This window comes from Danio aesculapii, chromosome 18, assembly GCF_903798145.1.
Source record: "Danio aesculapii chromosome 18, fDanAes4.1, whole genome shotgun sequence".
NCBI lineage: Eukaryota > Metazoa > Chordata > Actinopteri > Cypriniformes > Danionidae > Danio > Danio aesculapii.
Window position 1 is genome coordinate 12,811,549 of NC_079452.1, and position 15,969 is coordinate 12,827,517.

At 35.8% G+C, this 15,969-nt stretch overlaps 1 protein-coding gene across 1 annotated transcript in view; it reads right to left on the reverse strand.

Moving 5' to 3' along the window:
- Positions 1-15,969, reverse strand: part of LOC130245273 (rho GTPase-activating protein 42) — a 377,423-nt gene that overhangs the window by 32,800 nt on the left and 328,654 nt on the right. Inside the window, exons 8-11 of the mRNA XM_056477913.1 lie at positions 9,077-9,181; positions 7,220-7,349; positions 2,131-2,231; positions 1,947-2,056 (exon numbers count right to left, since the gene is read on the reverse strand). Of these exons, the coding sequence (XP_056333888.1) occupies positions 1,947-2,056; positions 2,131-2,231; positions 7,220-7,349; positions 9,077-9,181 (446 nt within the window). The remainder of the gene's footprint in view (positions 1-1,946; positions 2,057-2,130; positions 2,232-7,219; positions 7,350-9,076; positions 9,182-15,969) is intronic.

Below are 15,969 nucleotides of genomic sequence, written 5' to 3' on the forward strand. Positions count from 1 at the left end.
TTCTGTGCTTCTGAATGGCTGTATTTAAATTTCTGTTGTGTTTCGTCTGGTGCAAACAGCCAAATTGCTCATCTGCGTATCTCGTCACGAAGCGTGGTGTTAGGACACGCGGTAACAATGTAACCTGCTCACCTAATGCTTACGTTCGTAATATTTATATTATTTGCTAATAAATAACCTCATGTGGAACTGAATCTGTCTCATTTCGGGTCTGCTACTGTCCACTGGAGGTCGCATTTCGGCCATGAACGCATGCTTTCAGAGCCTTTCTGAATAAATGAACGAAATACGCGGTTTTCCACCAAGGCAACCCGGGGTGCTGAAATATAATTGGCTAAACAGGCATTGGGCAGGTTAAATGACCAATACAATGATAGCGATCCGGCAGGAAAATACATTTTCAAAGCAGAATATCTGACTTTTTCAGATAAAAAAGTCTGTTCACTTAGCATGTTTCTTAAATATCTGCAAACATATTATGGTATTTTTATGCTTTAGAAGAGTCAAAAACTTACATACAGCACCTTTAATGTTAGTAAATGCATTAACTAACAATAGCTAATGGACCATTATTCTAAAGTGTTACCAATGTTTGTTTTTTAAAATCATTTTTATCATTTATTCTTCTTAAAGTAGTAACAAACCTGTATGATTTTGGTCATACAGCGGAGAAAATAAGTATTGTTTTTTCCTGGGAATAATATTTCTAAATGAGCTGTTGACATAGATTGGTGAAAACCCAAACAATACAAACATAAAAATGACCTAAAGAGTTATGAGTAATAACAGTGAAATGACAGAAGGAGAAACTAGAAACGAGAAACTACTAAAATGTATTTAATACTTTTTTGGTGATGGCAGCTTAAAGACGTCTCTCATTTGGAGAACGAAGTCCCATGAATTGCTCAGGTGTGATTTTTTTCACAGACTGGTTCTGTGTGTCTCGTCTATCAAATCTGATCTTTATTTTGTATTTTCTATAAGATTCAAGTCAGGGTATTGGCTGGGCCATTCTAGTTTGATTTTCTTTCTCTGAAAGCATTTGACAGTTTCCTTGGCTGTGTTTTGGATCATTGTCTTGCTTAAATGTCCACCCTGGTTTCATCTTCATCACCCTGCTAATGTAGATGTTGGACTGAAGCAACTAATATTGATTTACACTGACGAAGAGAAGAGGGTTGCTGAAGAACTACTAAGAGATTTCAGCTGCTGTCTGGGCTTTCCCTGCCTTTACACCTCCCTTTTTTCATGTGTTCAATACCTTTTCCCTGCGTCATTTCATTTTATTACACATAACTTCATTTGTAATCTAATTAGTTAACTTTTATATGTACTTCTTTGTTTGTTATACCAACATCCAAGGAAAACTTCAAGCCAACAGCACCTGAAATATGTTTTCTGAGAAAAATGACGTTCAATACTTATTTTCCCCACTGTACATAGATAAATACAATAATCTATAAATAAACAAAATTATACATTTATAAATGTTAATTTGTGTTTTATTTTGGGGAACTATTGGTAACATGGCTTCAAATTTTCAAATAAGAACAAATTAACATAAGGTACATGTTCTTGTACATGTCATCATAGCAGGACCCTGCCCATTAGTGACAATCATAAACAGCCCTGAGTGAGAAGCAGCCGTCTGCCATTAAAGTTCCAAAACATTTTTTGCATGGCATTTTGAGCTGAAACTTCCCATACACACTCTAGGGACACCAGAGACTTATTTTACATCTTGTAAAAAGGGGAATAATAGGTTCCTTTTAAAATGACTGAAATTAGTGGAAAAAAGCAGTCTGGCAATTCATTTTATAAGTTTTTCTATTTGCAATCAACAGGTTTATTAAAAACATGAAGGAGAATAAATTATGACAATAAATGAAGCTTGTTAAAAAAAACATCCTTAGGGAACTTAACATTTTTAAAAGATCAGTACCCACCTTTCCACCACTTCAATATCAAAACAGAAGCGTTTATCAATGGAGTCAGTCTTTCTTCTAATACAGGACTTGAGCCTGAACTTCTCAGGGGGATTTGAAGTGACGGCGTTCTGTGATAACAGAAAAATACAGTCAGGAATTTATGGAAACAGCAGCTTTGGACCTATAGATGGCATCTTTGTACCTGTTTGGCTGCTGGTTTTGCCTCTGTGTTGCACATGCTGAAGGTTTGATTATCTTTGTCATATGTACAATAATGACGTGTCCATGTGCAACCCAAAGGCCCTATAAAATATATACAAAAAAGTACAAATGTGATCCACCCAATTGGAAAATCATTGTACTTGTGCAAGTCCAAAATGGGAAAATAAAATTAATTAAAATAAAATATGCAGTGCTCAGCCAAAAACACATTTTTATCCACTTCTCAGTTTGGTCACCTAACATCTTAAAAAACAAAAATATAATACATTTCAATTCAAACAACTTATTGCAAAATATATATACATATAGAATAATATATATACATACAAACTACAAAATTTCAACTAAATGTAACTTGTAATTTTTCTCTAGATTTTTTTTGTTTATTAAAATTATTTAATATTTTTTCCACAACATATACATTAGAATGCACTAATTTTTGTACATTCAATATAATATAATATAATATAATATAATATAATATAATATAATATAATATAATATAATATAATATAATATAATATAATATAATATAATATAATATAATATAATATAATATAATATAATATTCCCGGAGATGGATTGCGGCTGTAAGGGCATCTGCTGCGTTAAAACGTGCTGGATAAGTTGGCGGTTCATTCTGCTGTGGCGACCCTGGATTAATAAAGGGACTAAGCCAAAAAGAAAATGAATGAATGAATGAATGAATAATATAATATAATATAATATAATATAATATAATATAATATAATATAATATAATATAATATAATATAATATAATATAATATAATATTCCCGGAGATGGATTGCGGCTGGAAGGGCATCTGCTGCGTTAAAACATGCTGGATAAGTTGGCGATTCATTCTGCTGTGGCGACCCTGTACTAATAAAGGGACTAAGCCAAAAAGAAAATGAATGAATAATATAATATAATATAATATAATATAATATAATATAATATAATATAATATAATATAATATAATATAATATAATATAAATATTATATAATATAATATAAAATAATATAATATTTAAATGGCTGACAAATGGCTAAAACCTAGAGATTAGTGACAAAAATATAAAGTTTTAAAAATAAAATTATTTAGTATTGTGGTTAAACTACACTGTAAAATTCAAATGTTATATTCGAATGTTATGTTATTATGTATGTAATCTTGTTAAAAAAGTAAAGATAGTGTGTGTGTGTTTCCTTATAAAAAAAAACAATAAATCAAATACCAATACACAAATATGTACAAATGTAGAAATAAAAAAACAGACACAGTAATGTGTAGAAAAAAAGTTAATAAAATGTACATGTTGAATACATGTGAGATTATATACAGAATAGTTATCCACAATAAGGCTACGTTCAGACTGTGAGGCTTAGAGCTAAAATCAGATTTCTCATTTCTCAGATTCTATTAATGTGGCCAATATCAAATTTTCAGTGTGAACTGATCATGGTCCTAAACTGACCCGCATGTGCAAAAGTACAACTACACACAGCACCAAATGTATAATTATGCACACAATGTGTGTACTGTATGAAGTGAATAAAGCCCGTTGTCAGATTATGTTTAATATGATTATTGATTCTGTCACAGACAACCGCTGTGTATTTTTATTACTATGGTTGTTTTTCTAGTACTAATGTGCATTTCAGTGTTTGAAACCTAAAATACATGTTTTGTGATGATTGGTTATTAATGAGAACTGCGGTGCACGTCTCACTGACCACCGATGTGGTGAATTCATCAAGGGTTAATAAGCAGTCGCAGATTGAATTGCGAAGACCTCTGGTGTTAAAAATGATATATTTTTTTGCAGAGTCTGATAACCTAGCCTAATGTTAATTCATGTTCATTTGTTATAAATAGCACAGGCTGTATCCAGTCAAAGCTCAAAGTGGAACTGAAACAGTGCCTACCGGCATATTGACGGTTTTAACCTTAAAAACAAAAAAAGTTTAAAAAGAGCATTAAACTTGTTGCATTTGGTTTGTTAATGTATTAATTATATAAGTGAAATATAGCTATTTTATGTAGACATTGTTTTCTTTTTATATATGAGCAATTTTATTATGGTGGTATTTTTTAATTAACAATCTTTTTGTTTGTTACAGGTTAATGGTTAATGTTTGGTTAAAGAGCGGCAGCTGTCATTCAAATAATATTCAAAATGAACAACCTTAAATTTTTGGGGTAAACTATTTGCCCTGTGTGCTATTCTGCTATGCCACTGAGGAGTAGAGGTGTATAGAGGAGTAGAGAACCAGTGCAGAATAATGATGCGTGTTGATCGAAAATTATGTAAAAGTTACATGAATTCCAACATGACCATTCACACTGCGGTCAGATTGCAAAACATCAGGGGCCTCGTGTATCAACGCTACGTACGCAAAACAAATTGTGTACGCCAGATTTCACGCTCACATTTGGATTTACTAAGGATGAAACTAACGTTAGAATGAACATTTTTCCGCACCAACTTCATGCCTGGTGTATGTGTATTTCTTGTGTGTGTTTGTTTTATTTCCATTGGCGACTCCTAGAGGCAATTATGTTAAATTGCACACTACACAGTATCTTTGAGCCGTGCAATGGCAGCTGTATGGGACGGGATCATCTGCATGTCTAGCAGGTATATAAGGTTACCAAACCATGCAGTTGACCAGCCAAACATTAAAGTGCAATTTGCAGCAATCGCCGGTTTTCCCAATGTAATCAGAGCGATCGACTGCACATACATTGTTATAAAGGTGCCATCTGAAGATGACTTTGCATACGTGAATCGTATTTCCATTCAATAAATGTGCAAATATTATGTGATGCTCAAATGCGTTTAACAAATATTGTAGCAAGGTGGCCTTGGTCAATCTATGATTAATTCATCCTCACAAACAGCATGGTTGGAATGAGACTGGCAGGCACTGGGTCAAATGTAGAGCGGGCAATTGGGCAGCTGAAATGCCGGTGGCGCTGCCTTTAAAAGAGCGGAGGGGTGCTGCTATACCGCCCTAACAAAGTGTTCTTCTAATACATCTGTGTCTCCCACAGACACGGATACTACTCCAGACAGTAAAGTGTCGCCCTCACTTGAGGCAACGCTCTTCTCAAAGGGTGTTAGTTCAGCATCCCCCGTTCCCCCGCCTGTTCGGTCCACACTTTGACAGTGCGCCACTGTTCACCTCTTAATCTGCACCTTTACATCAGACTCTTTCTTTTTTAATTCACTCACACACTGTAAAAATGAAAGGTTCCTCGAGGCACTTTTTGGGGTTCTTCACATTGCCACACCGGCGGAACCCTCTAAAGAACCTCTAGGCACCATTTCAAAAGGGGCAGTTCTCTGAGGAACTTCAAGGGTTCCTGGAGGAACCCTCTTATTAACACTGTAAAAATGAAAGGCTCCCGGAGGCACTTTTTGGGGTTCTTCACATTGCCACACCGGCAGAACCCTCTAAAGAACCTCTAGGCACCATTTCAAAGAGAGCAGTTCTCTGAGGAACTTCAAGGTTTCCTGGAGGAACCCTCTTATTAAGAATGACAAGGAACCACCTTGAGTGCTTTGAAGCAGTGCAATGTTCAGACCCCACTGCGTTAACTGCGTCAGCTAAACTCTCCCACTCTATTTTTATTTTTTTTTGTTATTAATTCCGGAGGACAAACTTGCAAATAACACAGTTTTTTCCAGTCTACCTCTGATAGGAGCACCTCCAATTCACATTCTGTGAAGTTTCTCTTTTTGCTTTCTTTTGCCATTGCTTTTTCGTTTGGTTTTGCCAAAGTAGAGACATTACCATATTTATGCAGGGAAGGAGGCAGGGATGGGTTTTGCGCTCGTGCACTCAGTTTCACTTTAATTTAGTTTAGTATTGATTCAACACAAGTCTTCGTACATGAGGCCCCAGATCTGTTTCTGATTTAATACCACATATGAAAGTGGCACAAATCAGAAAAGATCAATTGCCATGCGATTTGGGCTGTTGACATGATGTGGGCAAAAAAAAAAAAATCCCACAAAAAGATTCGGCCACAATTGCCTGCAGTGTAAACACAGGCTGTTTCTCAATATGCGTTCTTCAGCGTCCTTGTGTCCTCATGTTCTTGTGTAACGTCATCATCAACTGCCAAAGTTCAGTTCCAATACTCAAGACCGCAAGAACGGAGGATGCGTGAAAGTTCCCTGATGTGTTCTTGATATCGAGGATGCATCGATGCAGACTTGAGTGGAAAACTCCCTCTAGAAGTGCCAGAAGTCATTGCGGCTGAATTAAGGAGGTGGGAAGAGCAGCATTTAATTTACATGTATTATTAAAGTTCAGAGATAGAACTTATTTATCTCAGGAGTTTCCCTAAATGAGACAGTGAAAGTAAACATTACCATGAAAATCTAAGGGTGTTTATTTGCTGAAATTCCTATTAAATTTAGTTTTATTTGTATTGTGTAATGTGTATTTGTAAGGTTTTTATGCATAGTATGTATTGTGAAATGAGGAAAACAATAAATCGTTGTATATATGCTGTAATGTTTAAAATTATTTTCCATTAAAAACACGTGAAGGTCATGTGACCATCAGGAAGAACCAGGGAAGAACGCAGCATCTAATTTCTCACAGGACGCGATCTCTGTTCTCGTGGTCTCTGTTCTAAGTTCATTCTTCCGAGGTAACTTGGCAAGACCAGTCTCCACAAGATCACAAGTCCGTTCTCTGCGTTCTTGGAACTGAGAAACAGCCAAAGCCTTCATCAAAATCTTGAGTGCACATTATTTAGTCCAGCAGAGGGCAATGTTCTTCTTTCCTAGACCAAGTCATTTTCTCATATCATATCTGAAGATATATAATGATAATCACATATAATCAAGTGCTATTTACATGTGGATGTCTTATTTTCTTTGTAGCATGAAGAAAAATGAAAGAAAGAACAGGGTAAGATTAAAGGAAGGTCATAAAAACAAATAAACCTAAAAACCAGATTATAAACTCTTATCATCATGCTTTGAAAAAGTGTCTGGTATGGAAGGCCACAAAATGTTTGTCCTTCTGTCCATAAAAATACTTACGCTTCTCCTGGACATACAGGTAGCCTTCCATAGTCCACTGGCCCGGGGGCTTTTGATCCTGATCTGCAGATCGAACCCGGTTCATCAGGTTTTCCACTTCCTGCTTAGTGCTCAAGAAGTTGTTTCTTGTCTTTATCCAGGATGGAAAAAAAAAATGAAAACAAATCATGGTTACTTCAACTGCCATTATACAACAGCTAAATATTTGATCTGACAGATGTGAGTACTACATACATACATATATATATATACATATATATATATATATATATATATATATATATATATATATATATATATATATATATATATATATATATATATATATATATATGCATATATATATATATATATATATATATATATATATGCATATATATATATGCATATATATATATATATATATATATATATATATATATATATATATATATATATATATATATATATATATATATATATATATATATATATATACACAATAATTTTGGCAGTACAAAATATTAGTATAAAAATTATAATAAAACAATAGTCTGTAGAACAAACCATCATTATACAAGCAATTACCCTATCTGACTACTTAACCTATTTACTGTCATACAAGTATTATATATATATAAAAAAAAAAAAAAAAAATATATATATATATATATATATATATATATATATATATATATATATATATATATATATATATATATATATATTAAAAATCTAATAAAAATAGTTCATTTTATAAACAATACATTTTATAAATCAGGTATAGTGATATTAAAATATACATATTTAAAAGGATAGTTCACCCTAAAATGACAATTCTCTTATCATTTACTCAACCTTTACTTGCATGTGTTAAATGCTAAACACAAAATAAAACATTTTGAAGTATGCTGAAAACCTAAATGGCATTCAATAGTTACAGCCAGGTTTTCAGTTTTCTTTAAAATATCTTCACTTGCGTTCGAGAGAAGAATGAAACCTTTTAATTTTGGAGTGAACTATCCCTTATGTTTATCAAAAAACAGAAAACTTAAATGTGTTATTAACCACTCTGTCAAATATTAATTATAAAACAACCACCAAGCAACTATCTTTGAAAAATAGGCATGGTATTTTGCTCTCAAATACTTGGGGCGTTTCCTCTATGGTTAAAGCAGTTTCTTTTTGCTTTAATGACTTAAATTAAAGAGTAATTCTATGCCTGATGCCTTCAAATTCTGTCCATCACAATTCGCTGAAAAGAAAACAAAACCATATCCTTCTTTTGCCCTCTGGAGTCCTGAAATCACAGCCAAATACACATCTGTGTACCTTAAACATGAATTACTGCATAGTACACACTTGCAATATTAAAGGTCCTGAAGTAATGTATACAGTAGAGTAAAGGCTAATGTCTAGCTTTCACAGCAGCCTTAATTTAGTATACACACTGTATAAATGCCGCAGTGTTGGCACGGTGCTGCATATCAGGTCTTTTTTCCGCTTTAAAACAAGCTGAATTTCTCTGACACCACTTCAATTTTGAGCTCTTTGGTGACAATGATGCAACGGAAGGGTCAAATGTCATGAAACCCAGACTCAAAGATGCTGACAAGCAGCAGGAACAGACCAATACTGATCAAACACACACAGAGCAGGCTGCAGTCGACAGAACAGAGGGCAAAACACACACAAAGCTAACCTTTTTTAACAGCCAAGCTCTGACTCTTTCATACGTGGCAGCTTTAACCTTTCCTTTTCACATCAATGTGGTTTTACAAATATTTTCAGAAGTAAAAAACACACATTACTGGTCAAAAGAGGCTAAGTGAAAAAGTGAAAGAGATGCTGGGTGACTCACAGGAGACGTGCACTTACATTCTGCAGGTTAAACTGGAGCTGTTGTTTGTAGGGCTCGAAGTCATGGGCCAGTTCGTAACCCTCATGGTAGAATGTGAACAGACCCTGCAGGAAGGCCAAGAGCTGCAACCCCAAAACAAGATGTAAATACAGGTAAATGTAAATGCAGGTTTTTACCTTATGGCTGTAACACAACATCACTCTTCAGTGCAAACAGGAGGTTTCGCAATGTCTCGTGTCAGCTCGTAAAATCTGCGAATGGCTGAAGGCGTCATATAAATGTTCACTCAATAGGCTGTCAAAACTAGCATGTCAAATTCAGCTCAGAGTTAAATAAATTTTCTAAATAACCCCTATACTATTAAAACTGTGTGTTAAAATCAATAGTATCTTGATGAAGACTTGGATTTACAAGCTGAGACTGCATATCTCAGAGATGCAATGTCAGACACAATGCACTCAATGAAGCTAGTGACGTCACTGTGAGGGGTGGGGTTAGGGCTGGGTATTAAAAAGCATTGCATGCATTTAGATTGCAACTTCACAGAGTCTGCATCTCGTTAATATATACACTCACTGGCCATTTTATTAGGTACACCTGTCCAACTGCTTGTTAATGCATATTTCTAATGTTACGACCCTGGTCTAGGGTCAAGGCCGCAACATAAAAGAACACCCGACAAATAAAATTCACTTTAAATAACCCCTTTATGTAGGGTCTCTTTATTTGTCTTTTTTTTGTCTTTTCTTTTTTATCACCAAGATAAAAGCCAATCACATGGCAGCAACTCAATGCATTTAGGCATGTAAACATGGTCAAGATTATCTGCTGCAGTTCAAACCAAGCATCAGAATGGGGAAGAAAGGTGATTTAAATGACTAACGTGGCATGGCTGTTGGTGCCAGACGCACTGATCTGAGTATTTCAGAAACTGCTGATCTTCTGGAATTTTCACGCACAACCATCTCTAGGGTTTACAGAGAATGGTCTAAAAAAGAGAAAATATCCAGTGAGCGGCAGTTCTGTGGGTGCAAATGCCTTGTTGATGACAGAGGTGAGAGAAAAATGGCCAGACTTGTTTTTGCGATAGAAAGGCAATAGTAACTCAAATAACTACTTGTTACAACCGAGGTTTGCATAAGAGCATCTCTGAACACACAACATGTCCAACCTTGAGGCGGACTGGCTACAGTAGCAGAAGACCATACCGGGTGCCACTCCTGTTAGCTAAGAACAAGGAACTGTGGCTACAATTCGCTCAGGTTCACCAAAATTGGACAATAGAAGATTGGAAAAACGTTGCCTGGTCTGATGAGTCTCGATTTCTGCTGCGACATGCTGCGACAGTCTTCTGCTGGCTTGTTATTGGGGTTTTTGTTTTGTGGTTAAATTGTTGATAATGTCGATGAAGACCTTTAATCCTCTTGTTAGAGCATTTGTTTAACCAAAACATGTTAGTTAACACCTAACCTGTTGTAAATAATTTCTTTCTTTATATTTGTTTTAAAAAGATTCATTTGTTTATTTGTTTTTAAATTCATTGTTAATTTGTTGGAAGCTGAAGGGACATGGTTGCCATTTTTTTTTCGCCTAAGTTTTCTCCTGTGTAAGAACAAAAAAGGCAGTTAGTGCATTGTTTTGTATTTGGTTTTCTTTTATTTATTAGTTTAATTAGATGTAAATATAGAAGTTATGATGTTTCGTTTGTTATGTTGGCCTTGACCCCTCCTGAAGACTTGTTTGCTTCCTGATGTTAAATAAATTTACATGACACTAAGCTTGTTGTTTTGTGAGTCAGTAGAAGGGAAAATCTTTATCCAGACCTCCACCACTTCTCCTTTATTATTCGTTTTCTAGACTGGGGAGGTTGTAATAAACTGGGGGCTCGTCCGGGATAAGTGATGTGTATTAGGGTTGGGTCGATAGACGATGCCATTGTCCATTGCCAATGACCGATAGACAACACGATGCTGAGCCGGCATCGCCGTTCCTCCGCCCTGCCCCCATCGCAAACCCACTCGCGAAAAATACACACTTAGGCTCCGTTTATACTTAACTTACCGCTGCCTACGACGACGATGCCATCGTTCATCGCAATGTTTTACTTTAGACATCGTACGATGCCAAATTGGTCGACATCGATCAACCCTAATGTGTATAAATTAATTATTTTTAACAATCTTATGTGATTAAAATTTCAAAACACAATTATAGCCTATATTACAAAAAGATAATATCTTTGGAGTAATGACTAGGAAAAAAGAAGACAGACATGCAAAGCTTCTATTTTAGAATGAAGCTTTGCATGTCTGTCTTCTTTTTTCCTAAAGCTTATTCGGCACAGACTTACTGAATATAAACCAGTATGGCAATTCTTGAACTTATAATATATACTGTGTAGTTCCAGTGTTAAAAGACTGACTGAATTGTTAGCGAATGTACTTAATGTGACTACTGTGATTGCATTGTGAATTAAGTCATTATTATATAGAAGGATTTGAGCATATAAAAGATGTCACGCCTATTTGTGATTGATATCACACTGGCCTATACACTGTACATATGAAACATCAGACAACAACACTTTACAAAAATCAGAATCAGAAAAAGCTTTATTGCCAGGTATGTTCACACATATGAGGAATTTGACCAAAAGGTAACCGTTCAAAGAGGCAGTGTGCTGGGTGTGAGGGGTCCAGAGGGATTTTGGCAGCCCTTTTGCTTGCTCTGGATAAGTAGAGTTCTTGGGGAGTAGGAAGGATTGTACCAGTGATTCGATTAGCAGTCCGAACTATTCGACGTAGTCTTTGGAGATCGTATTAAGTAGCTGAGCTAAACCAGACAGTTATTGATATGCAGATGACTGATTCAATGATGGAGGTGTAGAACTGTTTCAGCAGCTCCAAAAAGGTTGTATTAGTTAATGTTAGTTAATGCGTTAACTAACATGAACAAACAATGAACAATACATTTATTACAGTATTTGTTCATGTTAGTTAACGTTAATGAAAATACAGTTGTTCATCGTTAGTTCATGCTAACTCAGTGCATTAACTAATGTTAACAAGCATGAATTTAGATGTTAATAATTCATTAATAAATGTTGAACTAGGATCTCATTCACTTATGAAACTTTATTGTAAAGTGTGACCTATCACACATACTACTATCCATAAAACTGTCACTTCTACATTTTTTGTTTAAAGTATTTTGTGCCCAATGGCTTTCCATATTCGAACACATATTTACAGAGCACTGCAGTTGCATTACAGCCAAGCATCCCATTCCTAGCTCTCTCATATTTAAGGCCGATGCAACAATTTGACTCTCTGATAGTGACTTTAGCGCAAGACTTCAAAGATGCTGATGTCACACCCTGAAACTCAAGAGCGGGCCAGACTGCGGTGCTTCTGGGAGATTAACAGCATCATTTTTTCCCCCCAAGCCAGGTGATAAACACCGGATGCCTCTCTAAATCTACACAGCACATTCTCTGGCTCACTTTTTTACCGCTCACGCTTCTGCATATAAATATCCATAATGCAGGAATGAGTCATGTAAATTCAGTCCACTGGTGTAATATGGGAGTTGGTGTATATTTGATGCGATATGTCTGCAGAGTGGAGATTTAAAACAAACATGAAACAGACTGAGAGTAGAGCTCTTTCTCTCAAACGGTTATTGAGGAAGGATCAACTCGGCCTCAGATGTTCTTCCAGAAAAAAAAAATCTGAAGTAATAATAACTGTTCCGTAAGAGTACACAGCCACAAATAAAAGCGGAGGCGAGTGCAGATCATTCGATATTGGAGGAATTTAGGAAGACGTGTTTGAGGTCACGTTGAGATTTCCGACTGCTGAATGCAAACCTGAAACTCTAGAAAGACAGAATTGAGATTTAAAGGTTTCTTCATCTTTGGAGAAACTTCTGAAAAGCTGAAAAAATGAATAAATAGTGTCTCATTTTTGCCCAGGAAAACTATTTCCATAAATTAAACGACCAGAATTATAACTATGCCCACATAGTCATTCTGACATGAGACTGTACCAAATAGATTTTTTGTATTGTCATTTTTACATTCAAAGCTTCTACTGAGATTTTAGAATTGAACTTTAAAGGGCCATGAAATCCCCGTCTCAGCAGGGTGTTTTTTTACACCTCTTGTTTGAAAAAAAGTTAGGAAAGTGGGTGAGTCCAGCTTTGTTTAGATGGGAGTGTCGGGGAGGGAAGAAGGGAAGGTTTTGCATGAAAATGGGAGTTTCCGTTTGAGCACGTGCTCATTTCCACAGAGGTAAAACAAACACACAGAGGAGAAATACAGTGACTATGTTTACATGGACATCAGTAATTATTAATTTGTCAAATTGCAGTTTGGCACTTTCACTTTCATTCAGGAACATTTCATGCATGCCCCCTGCGGAAAACCAGATATTGGATGCGAGGAACTGCTGGAAGAGTTTAGTTTTAATGGAATGTTTGATATCCTATGCATATGACAGAAATAAAACCTCCGCATTTCGTAACTTAAATGCACTCGGTAGGTAGCGTCAGAAAGCTGTGTGTATAGACTATCCTGTCACAAAATGCAGTGAAAATCCTACACGACGGTAATTGTTTAAGGTGTTTACACGTTTACACTCGGAGAGCAGAATTTACAGTGGATCTTTCAGTCCATAATATTGTAGTGATATTACAGTTTTTCTCAGTCACTTTGGGGCATTTCTCACAGCACAATTTACATTTGCACAACAGTTAATGCATTTCTCAAAACAATTAGTACAAACTGCAAAACCTAGCTGATAACCTGCAAAAGCGTGCCACTTGCTCAAAATAGATAGCTCATTCCTCAAAGCAAGTATTCAAGTCAATGAAAGTGTCAGTGTCATCGAAATGAAAAGTCCTGACATCATTGTTTATGAACAAGACAGTTAAATGGCTTTGTCATGCTTTTCACTATAACAGTTTACTCTGTTAATTTTTTCCAATGCAAAAAAGTCAGATTTTGGTGAGACATCCTGAAAATGCTCAAGACAGCACCATATACTATTTGCACAGCCATTTGAAAACTACAGTAAAGTTAGACATCACTGCATTTTGTGAGGTATCTGAGTACAAGACAATGAATATGTATGTTTCACATTTTACTGCAGATGCTCTTTGCAATTCTAATTTATTCACAACATTGTGCAAAAGAATAAACACACCCTTATTTACAACAAACAGAAACTTCCTTCGGGTAGAGCTGTGCACAACAGTGAACAATATTGCAGTACATATTGCAGTACATAACCTACAACATAGATATGTCTATAAATCATTCATGAAATTGTTCAATTTAGAAGACATTTTCAGAAAAAAAAAGATTTAAAAAGTTTTATAAAATTTGCTTGACAGATTTTGACAACTACAGTAGTTCAACATTTTTGTATGTAATAACTCAAGTAATGAAATGAGGACTGTTCAGAATTCCCAAGTTTAGTTAATTTTGACTGACATGCCATACGCAAATGATAATGTTATAAAAGCAACTGATGCATGTCCAAAAGCATTTGCAATGTGTTGGAAGAAATAAGAAACTGCTACTGTGATGTGCACAAATGACTGATTGTTTTGAGAGATGCATTAACTGTTGTGCAAATCTAAAGTGTTGTGAGAAATGCACCAAAGCCACAGAAAAACTGTAATACTCTGTAAAATTAGTAACTTAATAATTTTGAATAAGGTATGACAATACAAACTAACTTTGGCTTTGAATAAACAAACAAAGCACATTGATCGCACACTTACCGCATCTCTAGAGACAGGACGATCAACACGAACTGGAGCCGCATATTTTTTCAAAGAAGATGAGCGGCAAATCCAGATTTCATAATTTCCAGATGCGAAAAGCTCTTGGGTACAAATGTTCCTTACAAATGTATTTCTGTCGCATACATTGTAATCCACACGTGACTCCAGCTGCGCTCTCATAGCAGGGAAATGGAAACACAACCTTTGTTGCAGCACATTTATAAGCAAAACACTGACAACCCATGTCTCCAAACAATTCTTCTTCTTCCACTTGTTTTAATTACTGTTGGCAACACAATGTGGCGTCTCTCTGCTGTCTGAACACTGTAACAGGTAAAACTCGAAGCTGTCTTGCTAATGAAGTTGCAGCTCATTCACAATAGAGCACGCTGATTGGTTTGAACCAAGTCTTTCTCATGAATTAAAGCTGCACATTCAGAGACGTCACGATGTACTCGCCAGTACACACATCCAGTCTCCACGCTGGAATACACGCAAGTATCTAATCGCTGTGACGCAGCTTCAAAAATTTGCTTCAAATAGGAAGAATGTAATGTAGAATAATGCAAAAACAACCAATTTTTACTTTTTGGGGGAAATATATGTGTTCTAATAATGTTTATAGCAGCGTGGGACATATATCTGACTGTCAACATCTCAACAAATGTGTTTTGGTGTTTCGTGACCCTTTAAAGATTTCTGCAACCCTGGCTCATTCTGAAAACGTACCCCTATATACATTTCTGGAAAGCACCAAGTACGTCCCAGGACATATGGTTTTTTGTAGTTTTTGTTTTCGAGAATCCACCAGAGGCAGCTGTGTATACTTTTCCAGATTTGTCTCAAATTTCTATTGCAAATTTGTCTCGCGAGTATTTAGGCCTGCTGTTCTCGCTTGAATCCACCAGAGGCCGCTGATGACTGACTGACCGACTGACTGACTGACAGGGTCACCGAACAAACTGCTAACAGCAGAAAAGCTGTCATTATTGAGCTAAGCGGTCAGCTGGTAAGTGCGAAAGGGAACAGTGTCATACCGCCCCATAGTGTTCGTATCAAAAATGAAATTCAGCCATCCGTAGCACTGGCTACATAATTTACAATCTACAGAAATGTATAT